Below are 22,809 nucleotides of genomic sequence, written 5' to 3' on the forward strand. Positions count from 1 at the left end.
TTTTTTTTTTTTTTTTTTTTTTTTTTTTTTTTTGCTCATTTAATCATCAGAATAAGTAAGAAAATTATCTAAATATATCGTGCATTCAAGTGTATATAGCAACCTTTGACTTTCTCAATAAACTTTTCTATTCACATATTGTATTGTGCTCGTCATTAATATAAAATCTTGCACGATAGCACGGGTACACTCTAGAGATGAAAATTTACAACTAATGCACCATCCTCAATGTTTTTTTTTTATTATTATTATTAGGATTTTTTCACATTTGCTACCACCTAAAACACCTCACTTCAGATTTGCTACCGTTTTAAATTTTTTTTTAACTTTGCTACCACCCTAAACAAAAGTTTGTTAGAAATTACTACCCCATGCCTTACACCGTTACAATTTCCGTCAGTGGGGCCGAACCACCGTCCGGCCACCCCACTACCACCCCCTCCCCTTAACTGCCACCCCTCCCCCTCCCCTCTGCCTGCGACCGATGCCCAAAACAATGGCCGTCGCCGGCGACCCCACCTCCCTTTCCCCCACCCACGAAGTTAACCTCCATCCCTTTCCCCCACCACGAAGCCAACCCCCCACTCCCTTTCCCCCACCCATCGAAGCCAACCACCACTAAATTCAGCCCCCTCCCCGTTACCTCCAGCAACCACCAATTCGCACCCACCCGCAACACCAACTCCGCCACCAATTTCGCAGTCCCTCCTCAATTCGCAACCACCATTTCGCAGAAGCCTGCAACACCACCATATTCGCAAACCCCCAATTCACAAACCCTAAACCACCACATTCGCAAACCCTTAATTCACAAACCCTCAATTCACTTGGGTGGCTTCAGGTTTAGGGTTAGGGGTGGTTTCGGGTTTAGGGTTCGATTCCGGTGGGGTAACGGGGAGGGGGGCTGATTTCGGTGGGGGACGGCTTCGTGGGTGGTATGGTTGGCTTCGTGGGTGAGGGATAGGGAGGGGGGGTTGGCTTAGTGGGTGGGGAAAAGGGATGGGGTGAGGTCGCCGCCGGCTGAATCTTTTGGCGCCGGCCGCCGGAAGGGGGAGGGTGGCAGACTGGCAGTTGAGGGGATGGGGGTCGGTGGCAGTGGGGTGGTTGGTTTTTTTTTTCTTTTTTTTTTTTATTTATTTTTTTTTTTAATAAACTTAAGAAACTTAACGGAAATCCTAACGGATTCCCGTTAAGTGGTAGTGATATCTAACAAACTCTAATTTTGGCGGTAGCAAAGTAAATTTTTTTTTTTAAAACGGTATTAAATCTAAAGCTAGGTGATTTAGGTGGTAGCAAATGTGAAAAAATCCTTATTATTATTATTATTTTTCTGTTTGGATCAATTTTGCTAACTCTTGCTTAGTCCAACCAAAACATTTGGGTCAAGCTTCAAGCAACCCAACAAACATTGTAGGAACCCAACACAAACACAAGCCCACCTAAATTAAAATGCACCCAACTTCAGCAAACCACCTTTGTTAGCTTCTTCAATGGCTTCCAATTTCTGAGGTTAACCCTTCATTCTTCCCCAAAATCTCAGGGTTTATTCCTGCTACTACTACTACTACTCAAGCATTCATCAATGGCGTCTTTAGCTCTTCACCTTAAATCCCACCACCATAAACCCTCTCAATTCCTCCTCAAATCCACTTCATCTAACCTCACTTTCTCTCTCCTCTTTTCTTCATCTTCTTCCTCCGACGACAACAACAGTGGCGGCGGTAATCCCCCCGACAAGCCGCACCCCTTTTCATCTTACTTTGATGGTATCAAATCCAAACTGAAACACCATGAACAACATCGAGAACAAGAGCAGCAATCTTCGGGTTTGAAGTATTCGAATATTGGGGTAAATCCTCAAGGGTCTTTGAATCCCAAAAATGCTGCTTCATTTGATGAAATTAAGAAGAATTTGTCGGAGTTTCGCCGTCGATCGACGGTTCCGCCGCTGGGTTTCGAGCAGCAGCAGAAGCAGACGATGTTTCAGACCGGAAATGCCGGAAACCCTAATGATAATGCTGGGAAAAATAGTGTGAGTTTATCGTTTGATACAATTAGAGAGAGTTTGCGAAAAATGAAGGGGACAGGAGTAGATGGGAGTAATACGAGTGATAAGATGTCGTTGAATAACTATAAGCAAAGCCTTAAAATGCAGCCGATAATGCCCGGAAGTGGCGGTGGAAGCGGCGGAGTTGGTGGTGTTGGTAAGGTGATTGGTGGGTCGAGTGAGATATTGCCAATGGCGGTGTTTGGGAAGGAGATGAAGGAGAAGGAGATGAAGGCAGGGGAAGCTGGGGATGGCAAAGGCGACGATGAGTTTGGTTTCGAGTTGTTTGATATGTACACTCATGATGAGTTGGGGAAGAAGCTGAGGGAGCTGAGGCCTGAGGTGAAGGGGAAGAACAAGGATGGAGAGGAGGAGAGTTGGTTTTCGATTTCGGAATTGGGTGAGAGGTTGAAGAAGCTTAAGAAAGAAGAGGAGAATCAATCCAATCAGAGTGGAAAGTATTTTGCAGAGTTGAGGAAGAGTCTTTCGTCTCTTGACAATAGTAGCAAGGATAATAGGCTCAAGAATGCTCCCAGTGAGTCACTTTCTCTCATTCATAATGTTTTTATTCTTTGAAGACTAGTGTTTTTTGTAATGTGATTGCGATTTTGTGTTGAATGTTATGTCTATTATTTTACATGATAGTTAAGTTGGTGTGAATCCCAGGATTTCTATCATCAGAGGTATAGTAATCACAAACTAAGAAGGGGTTGATCTGTAATGTTCTTATGGAAAAAAATTGCTAATGAACTTTGCTTGGTTTTGGGATTGTTATTTTGAAGTGTTGTGTATTGAAGGATGAATTCATAGTTTTTGTTTGAGCTTGAAGAAATGACTTAATACCCTGCCGTTTTAGTTATCTGAGCAAATTTGCTGAGCTCAAGCACGTTGATTGAATGCTTACGTTATAATGATGTTTTATTCTCAATCCGTGGACTTGATCTAAGTATTTAAGGAAGTTTAACATTTCATTGTACTTATCTCTTATGTTGGGTGTGGGATAAGTTGGGGTAGGTGGGTGGAAAATGGTTTCATTTATATTCAAGGTTGAATATAATTTTAGTTTATTTTTGGTTCAAGCATTGAAGGCCTGGCATGTTAATTCTAGGCTAAGATGTGTTATAAAATAGAAAAGTAAGAAATGCTAGAGGAAGTGAAATCCTTTTGTGGACATGGAAGGCAGTCAACATATTTGATCTGTTGGATGTTTGGGGTTAAAGCTCTCTTCTTGAAATGGGGACTTTAGGTTCTATGTTCATGCTTTTAGCAGACATGGAGGGGATGATGCTAAGTTTGGGTTTAAGATACGATTTTTTGCTTTTGAATAATCATATGAAAGGAAAAGTCTGAGTGTGATGGATCAAGGATGTTGTCTTCTGTGCATTTACTTATCATTGGCCACACTCTATTGTTATGTTAATTGTCAAATCCTTAGTTTTGCTTTGTTATCCTAATGGGAACCTGCATATTAAAGTTATTGTTTTTGGACGTAGCAAACTAAGAGTAGTGTTTATATGCCTTGTAAGTCTCTTTGAAGCTTTCTGTTAGGTAATATCCTATAATCTCATCTTGTTTTATTTTCAGAGAGATTTCACTAATAATTTCTGAAAATTTACACCATTTAAAGTAATGATTTCCAACAAGTTATGCCATATAGAGTATTTATTTTACACTTGGACGATGTAGTGGATGCTGCAAGCCTGCATGAATGGGCTACCTTGAAGCTCTCTTAGCTGTCTACAAATCAATTTGTATTTGATCTGTTTGTGAAGTGTTTCTAGTTACATTTATAATCTGCATGGTTGTAATTTGCATTATTTAATATTCTTCAGAGGAGGATTGTCTGAAACATGAAGTATTTTGACCATTATTATTGGTTAAAGTAATATTGTACTTAATTTTAAAGTAGCTCATTTTGCTATTCTGTTGTAATATGCTGACGAATGCATTTTTTCCCGTAGTCCAGAGTCTGGGTCTGTTGTCTCCATCTAATTTCACGGAGTATCCTCCACAAGAGCATTTAGTTGAAAAGGTAGTGATTCCTTTATGAGACCCCTTTTACTTTTCTCTGTGTCTCCTCTCTGAAATTTCTGTTTTCATTATGAAATATATTTGTATGCTTGTTTGTCAGTTTAACTTGCAAACATGCCTTATTAATTTATTATACTATTATGTATCATATTATAATCAGTTTGATACAACGAATGACGCTAGTTGACGTACTAGAGAGGGGCTGCCATCACTTTTTCATCAGTCTCCACAATATAACACATGTGAACGCCTGTGGGGTGTAGCTTCATTTACAGATCCAATTTGATCAGTATGAGGGGTTGGCTTTTATCTCTCTAGGATGAAACTGTGCCTGCTTAATATTTTGGATTATAAAATTTGTGGGATTTATGGGGCAGACTGTTTGTTTACATGTAGTATATCACAATAAAGAGTATGTTATGATTTTATTTGTTTCCCTGACTCCCTGTTTAGCTTTCATGTCCATTTCTGATGGCACACCTATGGCTGGGAACTCTTTACTTGTACTCTGAAAATTAAGAGCATTCTATTAAAAGCTTCATATTTATTCGAGTTCATTATGATGTTGACATCTGACCATGAACCAATAATTTGGGATAGAAATATTGCTAAAAACCTGTTTGAAATCATACTGCCTATTTTCTTTACTCTTGATAGACATCATACAATTTGTCTTTTCGATATAATGATTTGAATTCATTGTTCTCTTTGCAGTATTTCCATCCAGATAACATGTCTGCAGAGGAGAAATTAAAGCTTGAGTTGAGAAAAGTGCGGGATGAGTTTAAAATGCATGAGTCAGATTGTGGATCAACACGTGTTCAAAGTAAGCAGGATAACTTTATATATATATATATATATATATATATATATATATATATATATATATATATATATATATATATATATTAACTAATATATAAAGCTAAACTTTTAGCCAGGTCACGAAATAGCGACATTTGGCATTCTAACTTTTCGCCAAGTGTCGCGCCACCTTGGATAGATTTAAATAGACTTCATAAGATAAAAAAGTTAATTAAAAATTCCATTTTCAATCAAATTAGGATATAATTTTAGAATAAGATGGTTAGTTTAGAGATTTATTTTCGATAAAATACCAAATAATAAACTTATTATTAGGCCACAAGACAACATCATTTAGTGTATTAACTTTTCACCAAGTGTCGTACCACGTTGGATAAATATAGATATACTTTGTAGCAAAAAAAAAGTATATTTAGAATTCTATTTTCAATCAAATTGAATTATAATATCATTTTATCTTAAAAGTCCATAAACAACCCGGGCATCGCACGGGGCACAAAACTAGTATATATATATATATATATATATATATATATATATATATATATATATATCACGGAGTATTTCATTTATCCTACCGTCTCGGACTTCCTTTCTTCCTTGTGTGACTAATCAGAATGCTTCCCTGATTTTAGACTTATTTGGAAATCAATGGTCCTGTGAGGTCTTTTATAGTTAATTCCCTTTTTCATGGACTAAAATTCAAGGCACTGACTCTATTGTTAAGTCACAGACTTTTAAAACAAGTAGAGTAATAGATTTTTGTGCTGATATTACAGTGCTATGCAGCCAATATATGATGTCTATTAGGGAAAGAATGGACTATCTTTCCGAAAATCTTTTTGCAACGAACTAGCTTGGTGCGTATAAATTAAATGAACGGAAGGTTGTTTTGGATAGATAAAGCTTAAAGCTTGCGTACTTTGTTAATGGCTTTAGGCCATCACTCTCCAAGAACTCTCTAAAATAATAACATTCTGCCAGCCTCTTCTCTCACATTTTCCTATTTATACTAAGGCTAACAACTACTAACCTAATAACACCAGACTTCCCATATTGCCCATATTACATTTGATAATTACTAACATACTAAACTACCCATAATACCCTTCCCTAAGTTAGTTCATTACACTTTTTTCCGCCCTATATTTTGGTGGTGTTTATTGGTTTAAATGTGATGACTTATAAATAATCATATACACAAGTTGCTTACTCAATTGTGGGACTCCCTCCGTTTGTTAACAAATGTGAGTTAAGTATAACACTGGGACCTAACATTTTATATTTTTCACAGTTATGGACCTTGCACTTATATTTTCACCTTGAAGGACCTCAAACCCCTTTTCGGTGAAAGTTAATCAACTTAAACCCAAGTGTAGTTAAATGTGGGCCCTTTGTCTGCACAAATAATGATGACATGCACAATATTTTTGGGAAACTCATAAGCTTATTGCTCCTCCACATCTCCTCTGCAACCTTCCCCTCCGCCACCTCCATGACACCATCCACCATTCTCAAATCTCTGCTCTTACTTCATATTAATCATTTATGAGTACTATCTAAGAAATCAAAACAGAATACAATTAAGATAGAAAATTCATTATATGACACTACAATTAAACCCTCGAACAACACCCAAAAAAAAAGGTACAAGAAATTGGATCATAAATAGAGTTCCCGAGTTTGAGTTTGTGAAAAATCCTTCAATGACGGTGCATAAGAGGCCAGATAGAGAGTCAAATTCGATAAGAATTTTATTGAGGTAGTTTGATTATGAAATCTTTGAGTGAGGTAGTTATATTTTTTTAATTTTTTTTTATACTTATTATTTGGGCTTGATTTTGAATTATAATTGATACATTTTCATTAATGAAAGAAGAAGATAGTAAGGTGGTGTTGGGCATGTTGGCTGATCAGATCAGCTCATAAAGGTGTAGAAGACGGTGGAGTGGGCAAATTTATTTATTTTAACTCAACAATTAATAATTAAAAGATTACAAAAATTGTGGATATATTAGTTGATATTTTCAATGGGTGGTGCTTTGGGTAGCAATGGGTGTTTGCCGGCTGACATTATAAAAACAATATTGAAGCTGCAAACAAGAGGGAGAAAATTGTGGGTTTTGGGTTTCTTTCATGCACCCAGGTGGGTGGAGTTGGAGAGGTGATTATTGGTGGACAAGGGCATCCTCCAGTTATAGAAGAAACATGACAGTTATTTATTTTATTTTTAATTCTTGCAAGGATTTGAGATTTTTAATTTTTTTTAATACATCCTAACAAGGACTTGGCATTTGTTTATCAAAAGGCTAACATTCTAATTAGTTAAAGATGAGTTAAGTGGCCTGATTTCTACCCTCAGGTCTTTAAAGGTGACAAAAAAGTGAGAGATCCTTAAAAGTGAAAAATACCAAATGTGAGGTCCATGTTCCTCTTTTTCATCCATGTGTGGCAGCACATATTTTTTAAACATTAGTATCTTTAACCATCTATTACTAAAAAAAAGTTGATATTTGTTATAAATATGTACTCATGCTGTCATGCAAATCCAATAAATTTTCAAATAATACACATATATTATGTTGTATTAGTAAAAATAAGTATGGTCAAAGTGTTTTAAGTATTTACAGGACAGGCACTAATCATTGTCTCCCCCCCCCCCCCCCCCCCCTTTTTTTTTTTTGGAAGAATGGTCTTTGACATTCTTGAGAAATGTAGTACGTGATCTTTCTTCTCAATGGATACCAGGCTGCCAATCGTTTTAGCAATATAATGATTAATTGTGAAATATGATACTTGAAAGTGGGCTATTGTCTTGAAAGGTCTAGAAAGAAACCTGGTTAGTTCTTTCTCACCCCAATATAATTCTCTCCCGCTATTGCTTCAGTTCAGTGAGTTATTAACTTCTTTTTTTTGGCAATGTAGAGACAGTAGAGTTTCTCTTGATTAGAGGTTTACAAATTCTTTTGGAACGATTATTAGTTATAGTTATAGTTTTTGGGTTGTGAGAATTAATTGTCACAAGAAAAATGGTTTATTGTTTGTATTGAGGTCGAAATTACTGTTTGTAGTTTTTGGCACTTCCAATGGACCTTGTTTTTCTCTTTAATCTTTATCTTCCATTCTGCTCTACTGCCTTCCGCTGCCTCACTATCTTTTTTTTTTTAATTATTTTTAAATTTTTTTTTTTTGAGACTCTTATCTTTCTTCATTGTCCCCCTTTGTATGTATGAGTTAGATACCTGTACTTCCCCATAGAACATACTTCTGTAGCTCTGTTATTGTAGTTAGAATACGCTTTTATTGGTGGTTTCTAATGTATACCTTTGACCATTATTAACTTTGGCTTCGTGTGTTAAAAAGTTACAATTTGAAAATATGCAAAATGACAAATCTTACAATACCCCACATGATAATAATTTATTGTTGTCAATAGTTCAACATGCAACACACTCACACCCACCACAACGCATCCTGACCTACAGCAGGAGGAAAGGACAGAGACAGAGACAGCAACAACAACAAGCATACCCTCCACCATGAGCAGCAGCAACAACGGTTAGAAGGATTGGCAGGGTACTTTTTATTTAGCTAGAGGACAAATTGTAGTAATGACTAGTAATCAAGGCAATAGGCCAAATGCTTGTAGTGCAAGTAGTATATATAGAGTAGCCTAAGGAGAGAGAGAACTATCCAGAAATCATTGTAATAGACCCTTGAGAGTCATGGCCTAAAGCCATGTTTAATATTTACAAGCTTTCTTGTTAATCAAATACAAACCTTCGACTTACCTTAATCTTTTCACGCTTAGTCCGTTGCAATTGGTATCAGAGCAACATGCCTCCGACGCCGCTTTCGGTGACTCCGGAGAGAATAGCCGCGCTGGAGGAACGGGTGGAAGAAATGCTCGAAAAAATAGGTGAAGGAGAAAACTCCATCCAGAACACATTGACGAGGAATCAAGACAAGTTTTTTGAGGAGATGAGAGAGATGATGGCGGTGCTTCAGGCAAACGGAACAGGGGAGAACGAAGTGAACCAACTACTAGGGCAAGGCGGGATCCGAATCGGCAACTGGGACCCCGGAAACAGAGGAGGATTTCGAAACTTCAACCACGGCCAACAAGGGGGGAACGGTAACCGGAAGTTTCGTAAGTTGGATATGCCCATCTTCGACGGCTCCGACCCGGATGGGTGGATCCTAAGGGGTGAGCAGTACTTTCAGTTTTACAAGTTGTCGGAGACGGAGAAATTGCAGGCAGCCGTGGTCGCCATGGACGGAGACGCCTTGAGATGGTATCAGTGGGAGAGTCGCCGCCATCCGGTGGTGGGCTGGGAGGACCTCAAACGAAGGGTCTTGAATCAGTTCAGACCGGTAAACTCAGGAAGCTTGCACGAACAGTGGCTTGCGGTGGTTCAAACCACCACGGTGGTGGAGTATAGGCGAATTTTTATCGAGAAAGCGTCGCCCTTGGCTGACGTTCCTGGTGAAGGGACAATTTGTCAACGGATTGAAGGAAGAGATCCGGGCCGAGATCCGGATGTTGAACCCACTCACATTAGAGGATGCCATGGATCTTGCAATACGGGTCGAAGAAAGAAATCGGGTCAGCAGTAGCAAGAAAACGGGTGGGGCCTTTACTCGACCCGGACCCTATTCCTACTTCAATCGGAGCCCTGCTTCTACCCTTTTGGGAAGTGGGCCAGCCCAAACACTACAGCCCAAAAATTCCAACCCAACTCCAAACAACCCATCAGCCAACCCAAACACATACCCAACACGAACCCAAACTCCTCAAGCCTCAACTGCTTCAGTTAACAACCCAAGCCAACCTTATACCAACCGTTCTAACTCCAGCACTACGAGGTTCAGTGGGATGGTGAGGAGACTCACTGATAGAGAGATACAGGAGAAGAGGGAGAAGGGGCTCTGTTTTAGGTGTGACGGGAGGTGGACGGGTCCTACACATGTGTGTACCACCAAAGGGCTCAGTGTCTTGTTGGTGGAGGAGGAAGAGTGTGACGAAGAGGGGGAATTACAAACCATGGAAAACCCGAGCGAAGAGGAAGAGGAGGTACCCACCAACGCGTCTATGTGCTCTATTGTTGGCCTTACCAACCCGAAAACCATGAAACTCACCGGGACAATCCACGGGCAGTCGGTTGTGGTGATGATTGACTCGGGAGCCACCCACAATTTTATCTCAACCACCATTGTAGAGAAGCTTAAGTTGCCGAGTGAGGGTCACCACTCTTTCGGGGTAACGTTGGGAAATGGGGAAGCGATTAAGGGCCGTGGTCAATGCAAAGGGGTGCGTTTGAGGATGAACGAGGAGTTGGAAATAGAAGAGGAATTCTTACCTTTACAATTGGGTAACACCGATGTTATTTTAGGAGTACAATGGCTAGAGAAGTTGGGATCGGTGATTACCAATTGGAAACTTCAAGTCATGAGTTTTAAGGTTAATGGTCGGACGGTGACAATTAAGGGTGACCCATCTCTTTCTCGCACGGGGGTGACACTCAAAGCAATGATGAAGACAATTAGGAAGCAAGGGGGAGGTTTGTTGTTGGAGTTGAAACAAGCAGAAGGGAGTGAAGGAAAAAAGGGCAGTGAAGTCCCTGATTTTGTTCAAGGAGTATTGAAGGAATTTTGGGGGGTTTTCGAGGAGCCGCAAGGGCTGCCACCCATGCGTGGCCGTGAGCACTCCATCATACTCAAGAATGGGAGTAACCCCGTGAGCGTACGCCCTTATCGGTATCCTCAATTTCAAAAAGATGAAATTGAAAGGCTCATTCAAGAGATGTTAGAAGCCGGGATCATCCGACCCTCCTCGAGTCCTTTTTCTAGCCCCGTGTTGTTGGTAAAGAAAAAAGATGGGTCGTGGAGATTTTGCGTCGATTACCGGGCCCTCAACAAGGAAACCGTGGCCGATAAATACCCCATACCCGTGATTGATGAGCTTCTAGATGAATTGCATGGCGCACGAGTTTTTAGCTACCATCAAATTTTAGTGAGGCCGGAAGATACCCATAAGACGGCTTTTCGTACTCATGAGGGCCACTATGAGTTTTTAGTGATGCCTTTCGGGTTGACCAACGCACCAGCGACTTTTCAATCACTAATGAATGAGGTCTTTCGACCATACTTGAGGAAGTTCGTACTTGTCTTTTTTGACGATATTCTCGTCTATAGTGCAAGCAAAGAGGAGCATGTTGAGCACCTACGGGTAGTATTGGCCACACTTAAGTCTCATGTATTATTTGCAAATTTTAAGAAATGTGAGTTTGGGAAAGGGGAAGTAGCATACTTGGGCCACATGATTTCTAAAGATGGGGTTGCTGTAGATAATGAGAAGATACAAGCTATGTTGGATTGGCCCACTCCAAAATGTTTGAGAGACTTAAGGGGTTTTTTGGGCCTAACGGGCTACTACAGGAAGTTCATTAGGCATTATGCTCATATAGCCCAACCATTGACATATCAATTAAGAAAAGATAATTTTGGGTGGTCCAATTTAGCTAAACAAGCTTTCATCAAATTGAAGACGGCCATGACATCAGCACCAGTGCTAGTGATGCCCGCCTCCGATAAGATTTTTGTGGTGGAATCCGACGCATCAGGCTTCGGGTTGGGTGCGGTGTTGATGCAAGAGATGCGACCCGTGGCCTTTTTCAGCAAGGTCCTTGGCCCAATTGGTCGCGACAAGTCGGTATACGAGAAAGAGCTAATGGCCGTCTGTCTTGCCGTTCAAAAGTGGCGGCACTATCTGCTAGGGCGGCGGTTCATTATTCGCAGCGACCAGCAAAGCTTGAGGTTCATAATGGAGCAGCGAGAGGTTGGGTCCGAATATCAGAAATGGGTCCGGAAATTGATTGGGTTTGACTTTGAATTACAATACAAACCAGGCGTGGCAAATCGCGTGGCTTACGCGCTGTCACGGCGAGGAGGCGATGAGAAAGGGGTCGAACTAAGGGCGTTGGTTGCCACGTAGGGAGTGGATTGGTCCACGTTGGAGCAGGAAAGTGCGGGTGATAAATTTATACAGAAATTAAGGAAATCAATCGAAGCAGGGGAAGTGATAAGAGGGTATACGGTGGAAGACAACCGTCTGTTATATAAGGGCAGGGTGGTGTTGCCTGACAATTCTCGCCTGAAGTCGGTTCTCATGGGTGCCTATCATGACTCGCCGGAGGGAGGCCACGAGGGTGAGACAAAGACGTATTTACGCATAGCCCGCGATTGGTGTTGGCAGGTATGAGAAAGGAAGTAGCGGAGTATGTGAGGCGGTGCGGGGTTTGCCAAAGAAATAAACATTCTCAGCGATCACCGGGGCTGCTACAACCCCTGCCTATCCCGGAGAAAGTGTGGGATGATATTACCATGGATTTTGTCGAAGGGCTTCCGAAATCACGAGGGTTAGACACCATTCTAGTTGTGGTCGACCGCCTATCAAAATATGCTCATTTCTTGGGCTTAAAACACCCTTTCACGGCGGTAGGAGTGGCAGAGGTGTTTATGAGGGAGGTTGTTCGACTACATGGCATGCCGGAAAGCATAGTGACTGATCGGGATAGAATTTTTGTTAGCAACTTTTGGAAGGAGCTTTTTAGGCTTCAAGGAACAGGGCTCAAGAGGAGCACCTATTACCACCCTCAAACGGACGGGCAGTCCAAGGTGGTGAACAAGCGCCTTGAGACTTACTTGCGTTGTTTTGCCGGGGACCAACCAAAGACATGGGCCAAGTGGCTAGGTTGGGCCGAGTACTCATATAACACATCACCTCACTCGTCCACTCACACGACTCCATTTAAGGTCGTTTATGGGAGGGATCCTCCAAAATTGCTTCGTGTTGGGATGGGGCAAACCATGGTAAATTCGGTTGAGGAAGTTCTCCAAGAAAGGGATGTTATGCTAGATGAGTTGAAGCTACATTTGACACGGGCTCAGCAGATTATGAAGGAGAATGCCGATGTTCATAGGAGGGATGTGGAGTTTGAGGTCGGAGATATGGTGTTCCTTAAGTTACAACCGTACCGCCAGCGCTCGTTAGCAAGGAGACCCTATGAGAAGTTGGCCGCGCGATACTATGGGCCTTATGAGGTCATTCAGAGGGTGGGTAAGGTGGCTTACAAACTACTCTTACCCGAGGCATGTAAATTACACCCCGTATTTCATGTTTCACAACTTAAGCAAGCAGTGGGTAATGTGATGACTTCTCCCACCATTCCACAGCAAATCACACCTGAGTTGGAGCTCGTTGTGGAGCCCGAGGCTGTTCTGGACAGCAGACCTAAGTTGGGACGAGTGGAGGGGTTGGACGTGTTAATTAAGTGGCAGGGGCTACCTGACTTTGAGGCAACTTGGGAGGATGCCGAGGCTATCAAATCGCAGTTTCCAGCTTTCCACCTTGAGGACAAGGTGGCGCTTTTGGGGGGGAGTATTGCAACACACTCACACCCACCACAACGCATCCTGACCTACAGCAGGAGGAAAGGACAGAGACAGAGACAGCAACAACAACAAGCATACCCTCCACCATGAGCAGCAGCAGCAACGGTTAGAAGGATTGGCAGGGTACTTTTTATTTAGCTAGAGGACAAATTGTAGTAATGACTAGTAATCAAGGCAATAGGCCAAATGCTTGTAGTGCAAGTAGTATAAATAGAGTAGCCTAAGGAGAGAGAGAACTATCCAGAAATCATTGTAATAGACCCTTGAGAGTCATGGCCTAAAGCCATGTTCAATATTTACAAGCTTTCTTGTTAATCAAATACAAACCTTCGACTTACCTTAATCTTTTCACGCTTAGTCCGTTGCACAACACCATCCAACCAAGATAATAGAATTGGTTAAAATAGGACATTGTATACAATAACTGGGTTCATTCTAGTGTTATTTTAATTTATTATTAAAAGATGGCTTTAAAAAGTTTCCTTAGTTTTAATATCTTTGAGAAAAGCAATGAAAAACCACCACCACCATCAGTTTATCATCTTGCATGACATCTTGCATGAACCTGACAAAAATGGTCGGACTCGCAGCCATAGAAAAATAGCTTCTAAGAGGGATATATCATTATGATTTCAAATGGTTGAAATAATAATGTAATTTTTAGTGGCTAGTGTTGCCTAGGAAGGGTATTATTTCCTTAGTTTTGGTTGTTTGAAGGGATATAGGCAGCCTTCACCACCAATTATCTATGACCTTTCAGTAAAACCTACTGTAGTAGTTAAGTAGGAATACGAAGAAGGAGCAAATCAGGAGTGTAGAGTAGGAATACGAAGAAGGAACAAATCAGGAGTGTAGAGGAAATTGTACTCACTTTAGAAACCGGTGGAAAGACCACTAATTAAAAGCATTCAGACTGAAATCACAAAGGGGGAAGTGGTTAGGAATAATGAGAAGGAAACAAATTGGGGTGTAGAGAAATTGTACTCACTTTAGAAACTGGTGGAAAGACAACAAATCAAAAACATCCTGTCTGAAATCACAAAGGGGGAAGTGGTTAAGCCGTTAAGGGGAGGAGAGAAGGAGAAAGGAAAGGAAAGCAAAGTTACGGACATTATATCAACCCAAGGGTGGAACATAATAGCTAGTCCAATCTATGTAGTTGTATCTTGAAGAGGAAGGTAGTTGGCTTGTTAGAGGGAGAGGAGATATAGCTTTCCTATAAATAAGGTAGAGTTGGCATGCAGAAAGGCATCCAGAATATTGAAGAAGCTTTGGGAGTGAATAAGGCCACTCGAAAGCATGATAAATATCCTCTAATTTCTGCAATGTCTATAGTTGTCAGATTGAATTCTCTTTCTTCTTCCTTGGATTTTTGTTACAGTTATGATAATTCATAACAAAAGGATGTGGAAGGAAAGAGATTCAAAGTGGCAAACACTATCTAAATTCCTACATTGAAAGGATGTAAACATGGAACATCTAGTTGGGTGTTTCAAGTTGATGGCCCTTGGTGTCAGATCCTTCCTGATCGATCACTATTATACTGTGTTTTTCCACTTGCTCATTTACTAGCCATGATTATGCTGGGCTCATATCTCCTGACTCCTGAATGGAGCCTCTGGAGGTACCTTTTCATGTGAATGAATTGGTCCCATGGATTGCACAATGCTATCAGCTTTAAGTCAGTTTCTATTTTTTGTAGGTGTTGCCTGATCTTGTCATCATTATTGAAATGGTTAATTACTTGTGATTCTTCAGCTTTATTGCTATAGTTATTGGTGTAAAAGAATGATGGAATTTCGTTTTCATAGGGTGTTGTATTCATAGGATCATATTCATCTTGGTTGGGCTATATCATGTGTTTAGGTGCAGCTTCACTCTTTGAGTCAATGACAATATGCTAGTTTTATTTTGTTCCGACATCTGGGAAAGTCAATGAAAATTGTTAGTGTTGATCATGGCTGTGGAAACCTTAGCTTTTACCTGGTATTGAGTATTTTCAAACTTTTGAGTTTGGGAAACATACTACAATGCTCTGTTCAGCTCAAGTATATACCCCAGTATAAAATCAAGATTTTGAAAATTCTGTTGTTTTCATGATTGCCATTTTCGTTTATCAGAAGCAATTGATCATCATTTTTCTCTTTGTACTTTGCAGTTGCACAACTTACAACAGAAATACTTCACTTGTCTGCTGTTTTGCACAAGAAGGTAAAAACTCTGTTATGGACCCTCAACATTTCTGTATGTTATTGTTTACTATAGTGTATATATGTTGAACAATAAGTTTCTCTTGAATTTGTATTGTTCTTTCAATAAATAATTGATACAGGTGTCATATGCTTCTGAAGTCCTTATATGACGTGCATATTATATATATTCAATAGAAATGATAATGATTATACTTTATTATCTATTAGATATAGCCAGCTTTAGGGGTGGCAGTCTGGAGCTTCTGGGTACTCTCATATTTGTCGTTCTTTCGCCTTGTTAGTTAATACTTCTGTTCCTTTTATGTTCTTTACACTGTTTAAAGTTTTATTTCATTTCATTTTAGGTAATTGATTTTAAAACCTTTTGCCCACATGCTTACATTTGCCACTATTTCCTTTTCACTCTTTCTTCTTTCTTGATTCCTGTGCAAATAATAACTGTCCAGAACATTTAGGAGCAGATTGTATAATTTGCTTTTCTCTATTCTTGATTATGTATTGGAACATATTGTTGTCCAGAACATTTAGGAATGGATTTAATACGCAGTAAATGATTCGCCTCACTCTATCCTTGATTATGCTTTGGGATATAGTGTCTTAAGTGGCAATGTTTTTGGGATCTTTCTATTTTGTGTGATGTACTTTTGATTATTTATTGGGAACACCAAACAATAAATTCTTGTTGAATGGGAAGACAAATATTTTGCCACCAATTTCGTATAGTATTTTCCCATTAAGTTCTTATGCTGTCTGTTTAGTGTATGCAAACTGCAATTCTAGTATGAAAATTTTATGTCTATGGTAGGGGTTTGGTGTGTGTGTGGTATATACCTTAGCCTTATTTCTGATTTATTTTGCTTTCTTAATCACTACTGTAGTTTTTGACTGTTTGATATGAAAAAGTAAACAAGTGACGTAATCTTTCACTTGATGTGGAATATATTTGACAGCCAACAATTATGTTGTTTTTTGTTCTAGGATAAGCATTCTCGTCGAGGATTGCAAGCAAAGGTGCAACAAAGGAAGAAGTTGTTGAAATATCTGAGGAGAACTGACTGGGAGTCCTATTGCTTTGTTCTTTCGAAACTTGGCCTCCGTGACAATCCTGATTACAAGAATTAAGATTGTATACAGATTACTAAGTTTTTATTGTGGTACGGAATATTTGCCTTTAATCTTGCCCCTATATTCAGTTCAAGAAGTCCTTTTTTGATTTATCAAAGGTGCTAATGGTAGCTGTGATTAGAAATATTAGTGCATCCTTTCATTCTGTGTTAATTTGTATACAATGCACAAGGTGATTCAAAGTTTGCATGTAATAAAGTTGAGTGTAGCAATATCAGGTCAGGGCGATGTAAGTTAGATTTTTTGGGAGAGAAATTCCCTTTTGTAAACGTCAAGGAAATAGCATTTGATTTGGCTTCTTTATCTTGCATTATCATCAAGGAATGAAGATTTAATGCAGAGTTATTTTTCCCTAAAATGGTTACTTCATCAATCATCATACATTACAAAGGTACGGACCGTCTTATCAGAGGGGTAGGCAATATTATCTGCAGGCTATAGTGGAGATTTTTGTAGATAAAACTTTCAGTTGATTGCATAGTCAAGCACGGAAACAATGAAAATAAGTCAACTATACATAATTGATACCCCAATTTATTATTTACATTACAATTTGCCATCACCTGATTTGGCCGTGATTTCCAACTGTTTTAGACATTTACATTGAACACTAGTCTAGGCCACAAAGAGCATCAGAGGGCCATGAAGCTCACCTTCTAGGAAGGGTATCTCCATGCACCCCACACATCATATGCAAAGGCCTACTTACATTACATCAACGAGTATAAAACACCATTATTAACAAGTGAAGTATGAACAGCAATGGAAAGTGTGTACTTTTGTTGAAACTCTTGTACAACGCTCGACAAACTCTCCACCTCCATATCATCATGCAATCTGAGCTCATCAATGCTTCGTATAGACTCCCCGAAAAGGGACTTCATTAATTGAAAACTGTCTATATCTAATTTCCTCAAATAGAAAACATCACCACCAGCTGAACTATTGTCGTTGCTGCTTGAAGACGAGGCCGAGATTGAGGAGGCAGCAGGGGTTGTTGCGTTTGCTTCATCATCTCTTTCTTGACAAAATGTCAGTGCTTCATTCAGGCCGAGCAGCGTAAATGTTTTCACATGTGGACATCTAGGAAAAGACTTCAAGCTTGGACATTTAGTAAGGTACAATTTCTCAAGTGACGGAAACGAATGTGCAACCTTACTATCATTCTTCTCCATCAACTCTACATTGGGCATGTCTCCGAGTGAAAGATCTTTGAGATGCTGGAGTTGACTCATTGCTGGCAGACGTCGCAAACTAGGAAAATTCGTCAAGTGGATTCTGACAAGCTGTGGGAGAGAGATTTCCAGTGTGGCTGCCCATCTTGGCAATGTAACCCCTTTATATCCCCATATATCAATCTCTCTTAGATCACGATGAGGTTCCAGTCTTTCTAACAATCTTTCATCTACACTCAATACTGCTTCTTTTTTATTCCAAACTTCATCTATTATTGTTAAACTCTTGATATGCTTCTTGTTTAATAGATATGCTCCCTGTTCGGTCAAATTGTACACGTATCCTTTTTTAAATACAATTTCAAGTGTACCTCTAATGTTGATTAGAGGCATCAAATCTCTAAGTTGACCAATCTGGGCTTTCTTTGAACTTTCTGAACCCAATACAAACCTTGGAAGGGTACACAGACCAGTCATACTATCCATTCCAGCAGGCATATGACTCAACCCATAGCATTTTGTTAGGTCCAAATGCCTAAGATTGACTAGTTCCCTCATGTCCTTGGGCAACTCTTCTAGGTTAACACACCAGCGTAAGTCCAATACTTGCAAATTATAGAGTCTAGTGATTGACTCAGGAAGTGTCTTCAAGTGCCCATTGTAAGAGAGATCAAGATACCTTAAATGTAAAAGGTTCTTTATTGTTCTTGGTAATGCTTTTATGCTAAGCCTGTGCAAGTCCAATACCCTCAAACGCCTGCATTTTGCTATTATTGTGGTCACTTGTGACTCACAATTCGTCCTACTATTTGAAGGATGAAGAAATGTACGAATTCCCTGTAATTTTCCAAGAGCATCACTTGGACTAAGCAAGAGAAAGCGCCTTACAGGGATAGCGAGATGGCGAGTTTTTCCATCAGAAGGTGTTTTGCTGGTGTCCTCCATCAAGTATGACTCCTTTCCTGCGACTTCTTGTGCAAGATCATGAATCAAATCATGCATTTTACAAGAATACGTTTTGAAAATATCACTGTATTTAAAGTCTTGGAGAAAGCATCTCTGCAATAAAATAGAAAAATACTCCTCACCAACATCTTCTCTGCTTTGCATATCATTGTCAAGATATCCTTGTGCAGACCATAGACGGATCAATAACTCTTTCTCAATCTTGTAATCCTTAGGGAAGAGTGCACAGTAACTAAAACAACTCTTTAACTGCGGTTTAAGGTGATGATAACTAAACTTCAATATTGGCATTATGCTCTCTTCACTACTTCGGCCCATTATTTCAGACAACTTAATCCTCTGAAATAATCTCCACACGCTTTTATCATGACCATACAACATGCTCCCTACGACCCTTATAGCCAAGGGAACATTTGCACATTTTTTCACAATGTCCTTACCAATGTCCACAAGGTCATCATCAACCTCTCCACTGCCTTGGTTAAATGCTACTCTCCTAAACAAATGCCAAGAATCATCATCTGACAAACCCTCTAATGTGTGCATTGGATCGTCACCTATAGCTCCTGCCACCCTTTTTGAGCGTGTAGTCACCACAACTCGGCTTCCTTTTGCACCTACTTGCAAGAACTCCCTCAACTTAAGCCACTCATCACGCCTTTCGTTCCACAAATCATCTAGAATAAGGAAATATTTTTTCCCTTCTATAAGTTGTCTCACCTTATTTTGCAATCCATCAACTCCAATATCACCATGATCTTGTTGAGTGGCCGACTTGAACATCTTACCAAGGATTTGTTCTATGATAAACTCATCAGAGACACAAACCCACAACTTCAATTCAAATGCACTTTTGATCCTATCATCATTGTACACAAGTTGAGCAAGAGCTGTTTTTCCTAATCCTCCCATCCCGACAATACTCACAAAAGAAACATTATCAGCCGATGAATCCGACTCTCTCAAAAGCATATCCAGAATAACCTCCTTATCAGCATCTCTCCCAATAATACCATCTTCACATACATAAGACCAAGTTTCCTCCTTTCTCTTAACAGGCCTATACACATCACTAAACCCAAACTGAGTACGATCTTTAGAAACATTCTCCAACTTCTCTCTAATCTTCTTAATCTTTCTAGAGGTACTAAAAGCAAAAAGAAAATGGTTTTTTCTAGAGAAAAAAGCTTGTACCTTTTTGGAAATCTCACCACCAGGCATCCTCTTCTGTTGTTGAGCAAGTGTGACAAATTCATCGAACAAATCATCAGCATCATAGACAGCATCCTTGAGCTCGTTAACCCAGTTCAATCCCTGATTGTTGAGCTCCTGCTGTCCTGACTCCACATCAAGGAGGACATTCTGGATGGTTTTGACGGTGCCTTGAAGAGCCTCAAGTTTTGATTCATACTTGAAATTTGAGCATAACTCTCTCAATTCCTTGCATTGTAGTGCTGCAAACAGAGTTTGTGCAACACTCAACACCATACCCGTCGCCATTTTCTTGAATTTTTTTTTGTGTTTTGTTTTTGAGACAAAGTAAAGATGAGAATAGTTATGAAATAATGGTGTAAAACAAGAGCCCCAACTCCATTATTTCTTAAAGGACGTAGTATTTATGAATTGATCTACCAACAAGTACAATAATTGATCTAATAATAGTCAGTAGGGTAAATGTAAAGATAAAAATGTAGTGGTAATCCATTAATGAAAATGAAATTGAAAGTGAAGTAAGGGTCCATCTCTGTTCCTTACTCCATGTGCCCTCTGTTCTTTTCCTCCTTTTTATTGAAGGAGATAAAGTTGAATATTGTTATTCCTTTCCTTTTATTTTTTCAAGTGCCTCAATTTTAACTCTTTACAATTTCACATTAATTATTTTCATCACCAATGTTGGTAATTTATGAAGTACATATTTAGAGAATACAGTACTTATTAGAGTTGCTTAATATATAATTTTCATTTATGAATAATAAAGTAGTATGTATTGATCAAATTTCACAGTACATGTTTATGAATAATAATAAAAGCTATTTGAAAGGTACTCTGTAGTCTGTAGTATAGACAATAGTGTACAAAAGATCAGAAATTATATGTCAAAGTAAACGTCAAAGATCGAAATAACATTTGCTTTATTTGGCTACTTTATTATCTTGCATTCATCAAGGAGAGAGGATGTTGGTTACAAGATCACCAGAATTTTGCTCAAGCAAATTAGCAGAAAAAAAAAAAACAAGTTGACGTCATTCAAGTTGGTAAAAGGAAATTAATATTATTTGTATTATTGGATTAGAAGAAGGATTACTGAATATTATTGATATTCAATTCCAGTAAACGTCATTCAGGTGCTATATTTGATTAAATTTTGTTTGCAAATACTGAAATGGTGATTTCCCCGGAATTGGTGCCAATAGCAAAATTATTGTTATTTCCACCTTTTTTTTTTTTTTTTTTTTTTTTTTTTTTTTTTTTTTAATATGCCAAGAATCACTATAACAAATTTTAAGTGAACAAAAAATTATGTTTTCAATTGAGCACAAATGCACAATGAGCAAAATAAAATACAACAAATTCCTCAAAATAAAAACAAAAGGCCCCATATTTCAAAATATCACATAACAACTTTATGATTTTTTTTCTGAATATTACAGATTTGCCAAATTGATTTCTGTATAATTAAAGTTACCTGATTGGCTAATTGGCTTGAATTTGTAAGAAATTGAATTGGAGAAAGTTGAAATATTAGAATTACTGACAAATATGGAGAATTTGGCCCAAGGGTGGCTGCAACTTGTCTTGGATTAGCTGATCATAATTCATAAGCTTAAATGTAGCCCATAAGCAAAGAATGTGTACTAGATGAATATCTTTTTAAAGAAATGAACAAAAAGCGTGTATCTCTCCATTATATTGGAAACTAGGCTTGACAATCCAGTCCGGATTCGACCCTATTGCTGTAATCCGAGAGAAACCAGTGGTCGTCCAATAATTACTAGAATTGAAATTTAAAGTGAAGGGTCCATCTCTGTTCCTTACTCCATGTGCCCTCTGTTTTTTTCCTGTTCTTGACTTGTCTTCTTACTTCTAAAGTGAGGCATGCTTCCCCCTTGATTTTGAAGGAGATAAAATTGGAAATTTTTATTCCTTTCCTTTTATTTTTTCAAATGCCTCAATTTAACTATTTACAATTTCACATAAATTATTTTCATCACCAATGTTGGTATGATATACTTAAGATTAATATTTATGAAGTACATATTTAGAGTATATAGTACTTATAACTTATTAGAATGTTTTTTTATATAATTTTCAAATATCAAATATATAAAATTTACATTTATGAATAACAAAATAGTACTCCCTCCGCCCCCAAATGATGATAGTCACTATTTCCATTTTTGGACACCCAAAATGTTAGTCACATTTCACAATTTTAGGTCCCATACAATAACACAAAATTACCTATATACCCTCATTTTTTTGGATGTATTATATGTGCTTCCCAAAATACCCTCATATTTGTCTTTGTACTTGTGCCTTAATTGAATGAGTTGTCTCCCTTTTTAATGACAATCAGTTTCTCTCTCTTCTTTTTGTTTTGCAAAAGATTGAATTTTAGTTCCCATGTACTTTATTTATTTCTCCTTAATTCTCGTGATTTTCACCCAAAAGTGACTATCATTCGGGGACGGGGGGAGTATTGATCAATACTAAAAAGCAACACTAGTTGCCCCCCCCTTTTTTTTTCTTTTTCTCTCTTCTCTCTCCTCTAGGGTGTTAGTTTTCTTGGCTGTTTAAGCTGGAAATAGTCTAATTTCTTCGGAAATTAGACTATTTCCGACCCTTTTTTTCTTTAATTTAATTTAGTTTTTTGTTTTGTTTTACGTTTTGTTTTTTTTTCTCTCCATCTGTGAGAGTCTCTCCCAATTTTCTGGGTTTTTCCAATTTTTGGGATTTTGATTCTCATCCATGG

At 38.9% G+C, this 22,809-nt stretch overlaps 2 protein-coding genes across 2 annotated transcripts; one reads left to right on the forward strand and one right to left on the reverse strand.

Annotated features, from left to right (window-relative positions):
• Positions 1-1,509: 1,509 nt before the first annotated feature.
• Positions 1,510-16,907, forward strand: LOC145558774 (uncharacterized). Its single transcript, XM_081620109.1, has 5 exons — positions 1,510-2,582; positions 4,009-4,079; positions 4,793-4,904; positions 15,516-15,568; positions 16,549-16,907. Exons 1-5 carry the CDS (start codon positions 1,583-1,585, stop codon positions 16,690-16,692), a joined length of 1,380 nt encoding a protein of 459 aa, XP_081476235.1. The 5' UTR covers positions 1,510-1,582; the 3' UTR covers positions 16,693-16,907.
• Positions 16,908-17,142: 235 nt separating this feature from the next.
• Positions 17,143-21,897, reverse strand: LOC145560169 (putative disease resistance protein RGA1). The gene is made up of 2 exons (XM_081621432.1): positions 21,523-21,897; positions 17,143-20,339 (listed from the first exon to the last, which is right to left on the reverse strand). The coding sequence occupies exon 2, from the start codon at positions 20,334-20,336 to the stop codon at positions 17,406-17,408; it is 2,931 nt and encodes a 976-aa protein (XP_081477558.1). The 5' UTR covers positions 20,337-20,339; positions 21,523-21,897; the 3' UTR covers positions 17,143-17,405.
• Between the last annotated feature and the right edge of the window lie 912 nt (positions 21,898-22,809).

This window comes from Chenopodium album, chromosome 9 (assembly GCF_948465745.1).
Source record: "Chenopodium album chromosome 9, dcCheAlbu1.1, whole genome shotgun sequence".
NCBI lineage: Eukaryota > Viridiplantae > Streptophyta > Magnoliopsida > Caryophyllales > Amaranthaceae > Chenopodium > Chenopodium album.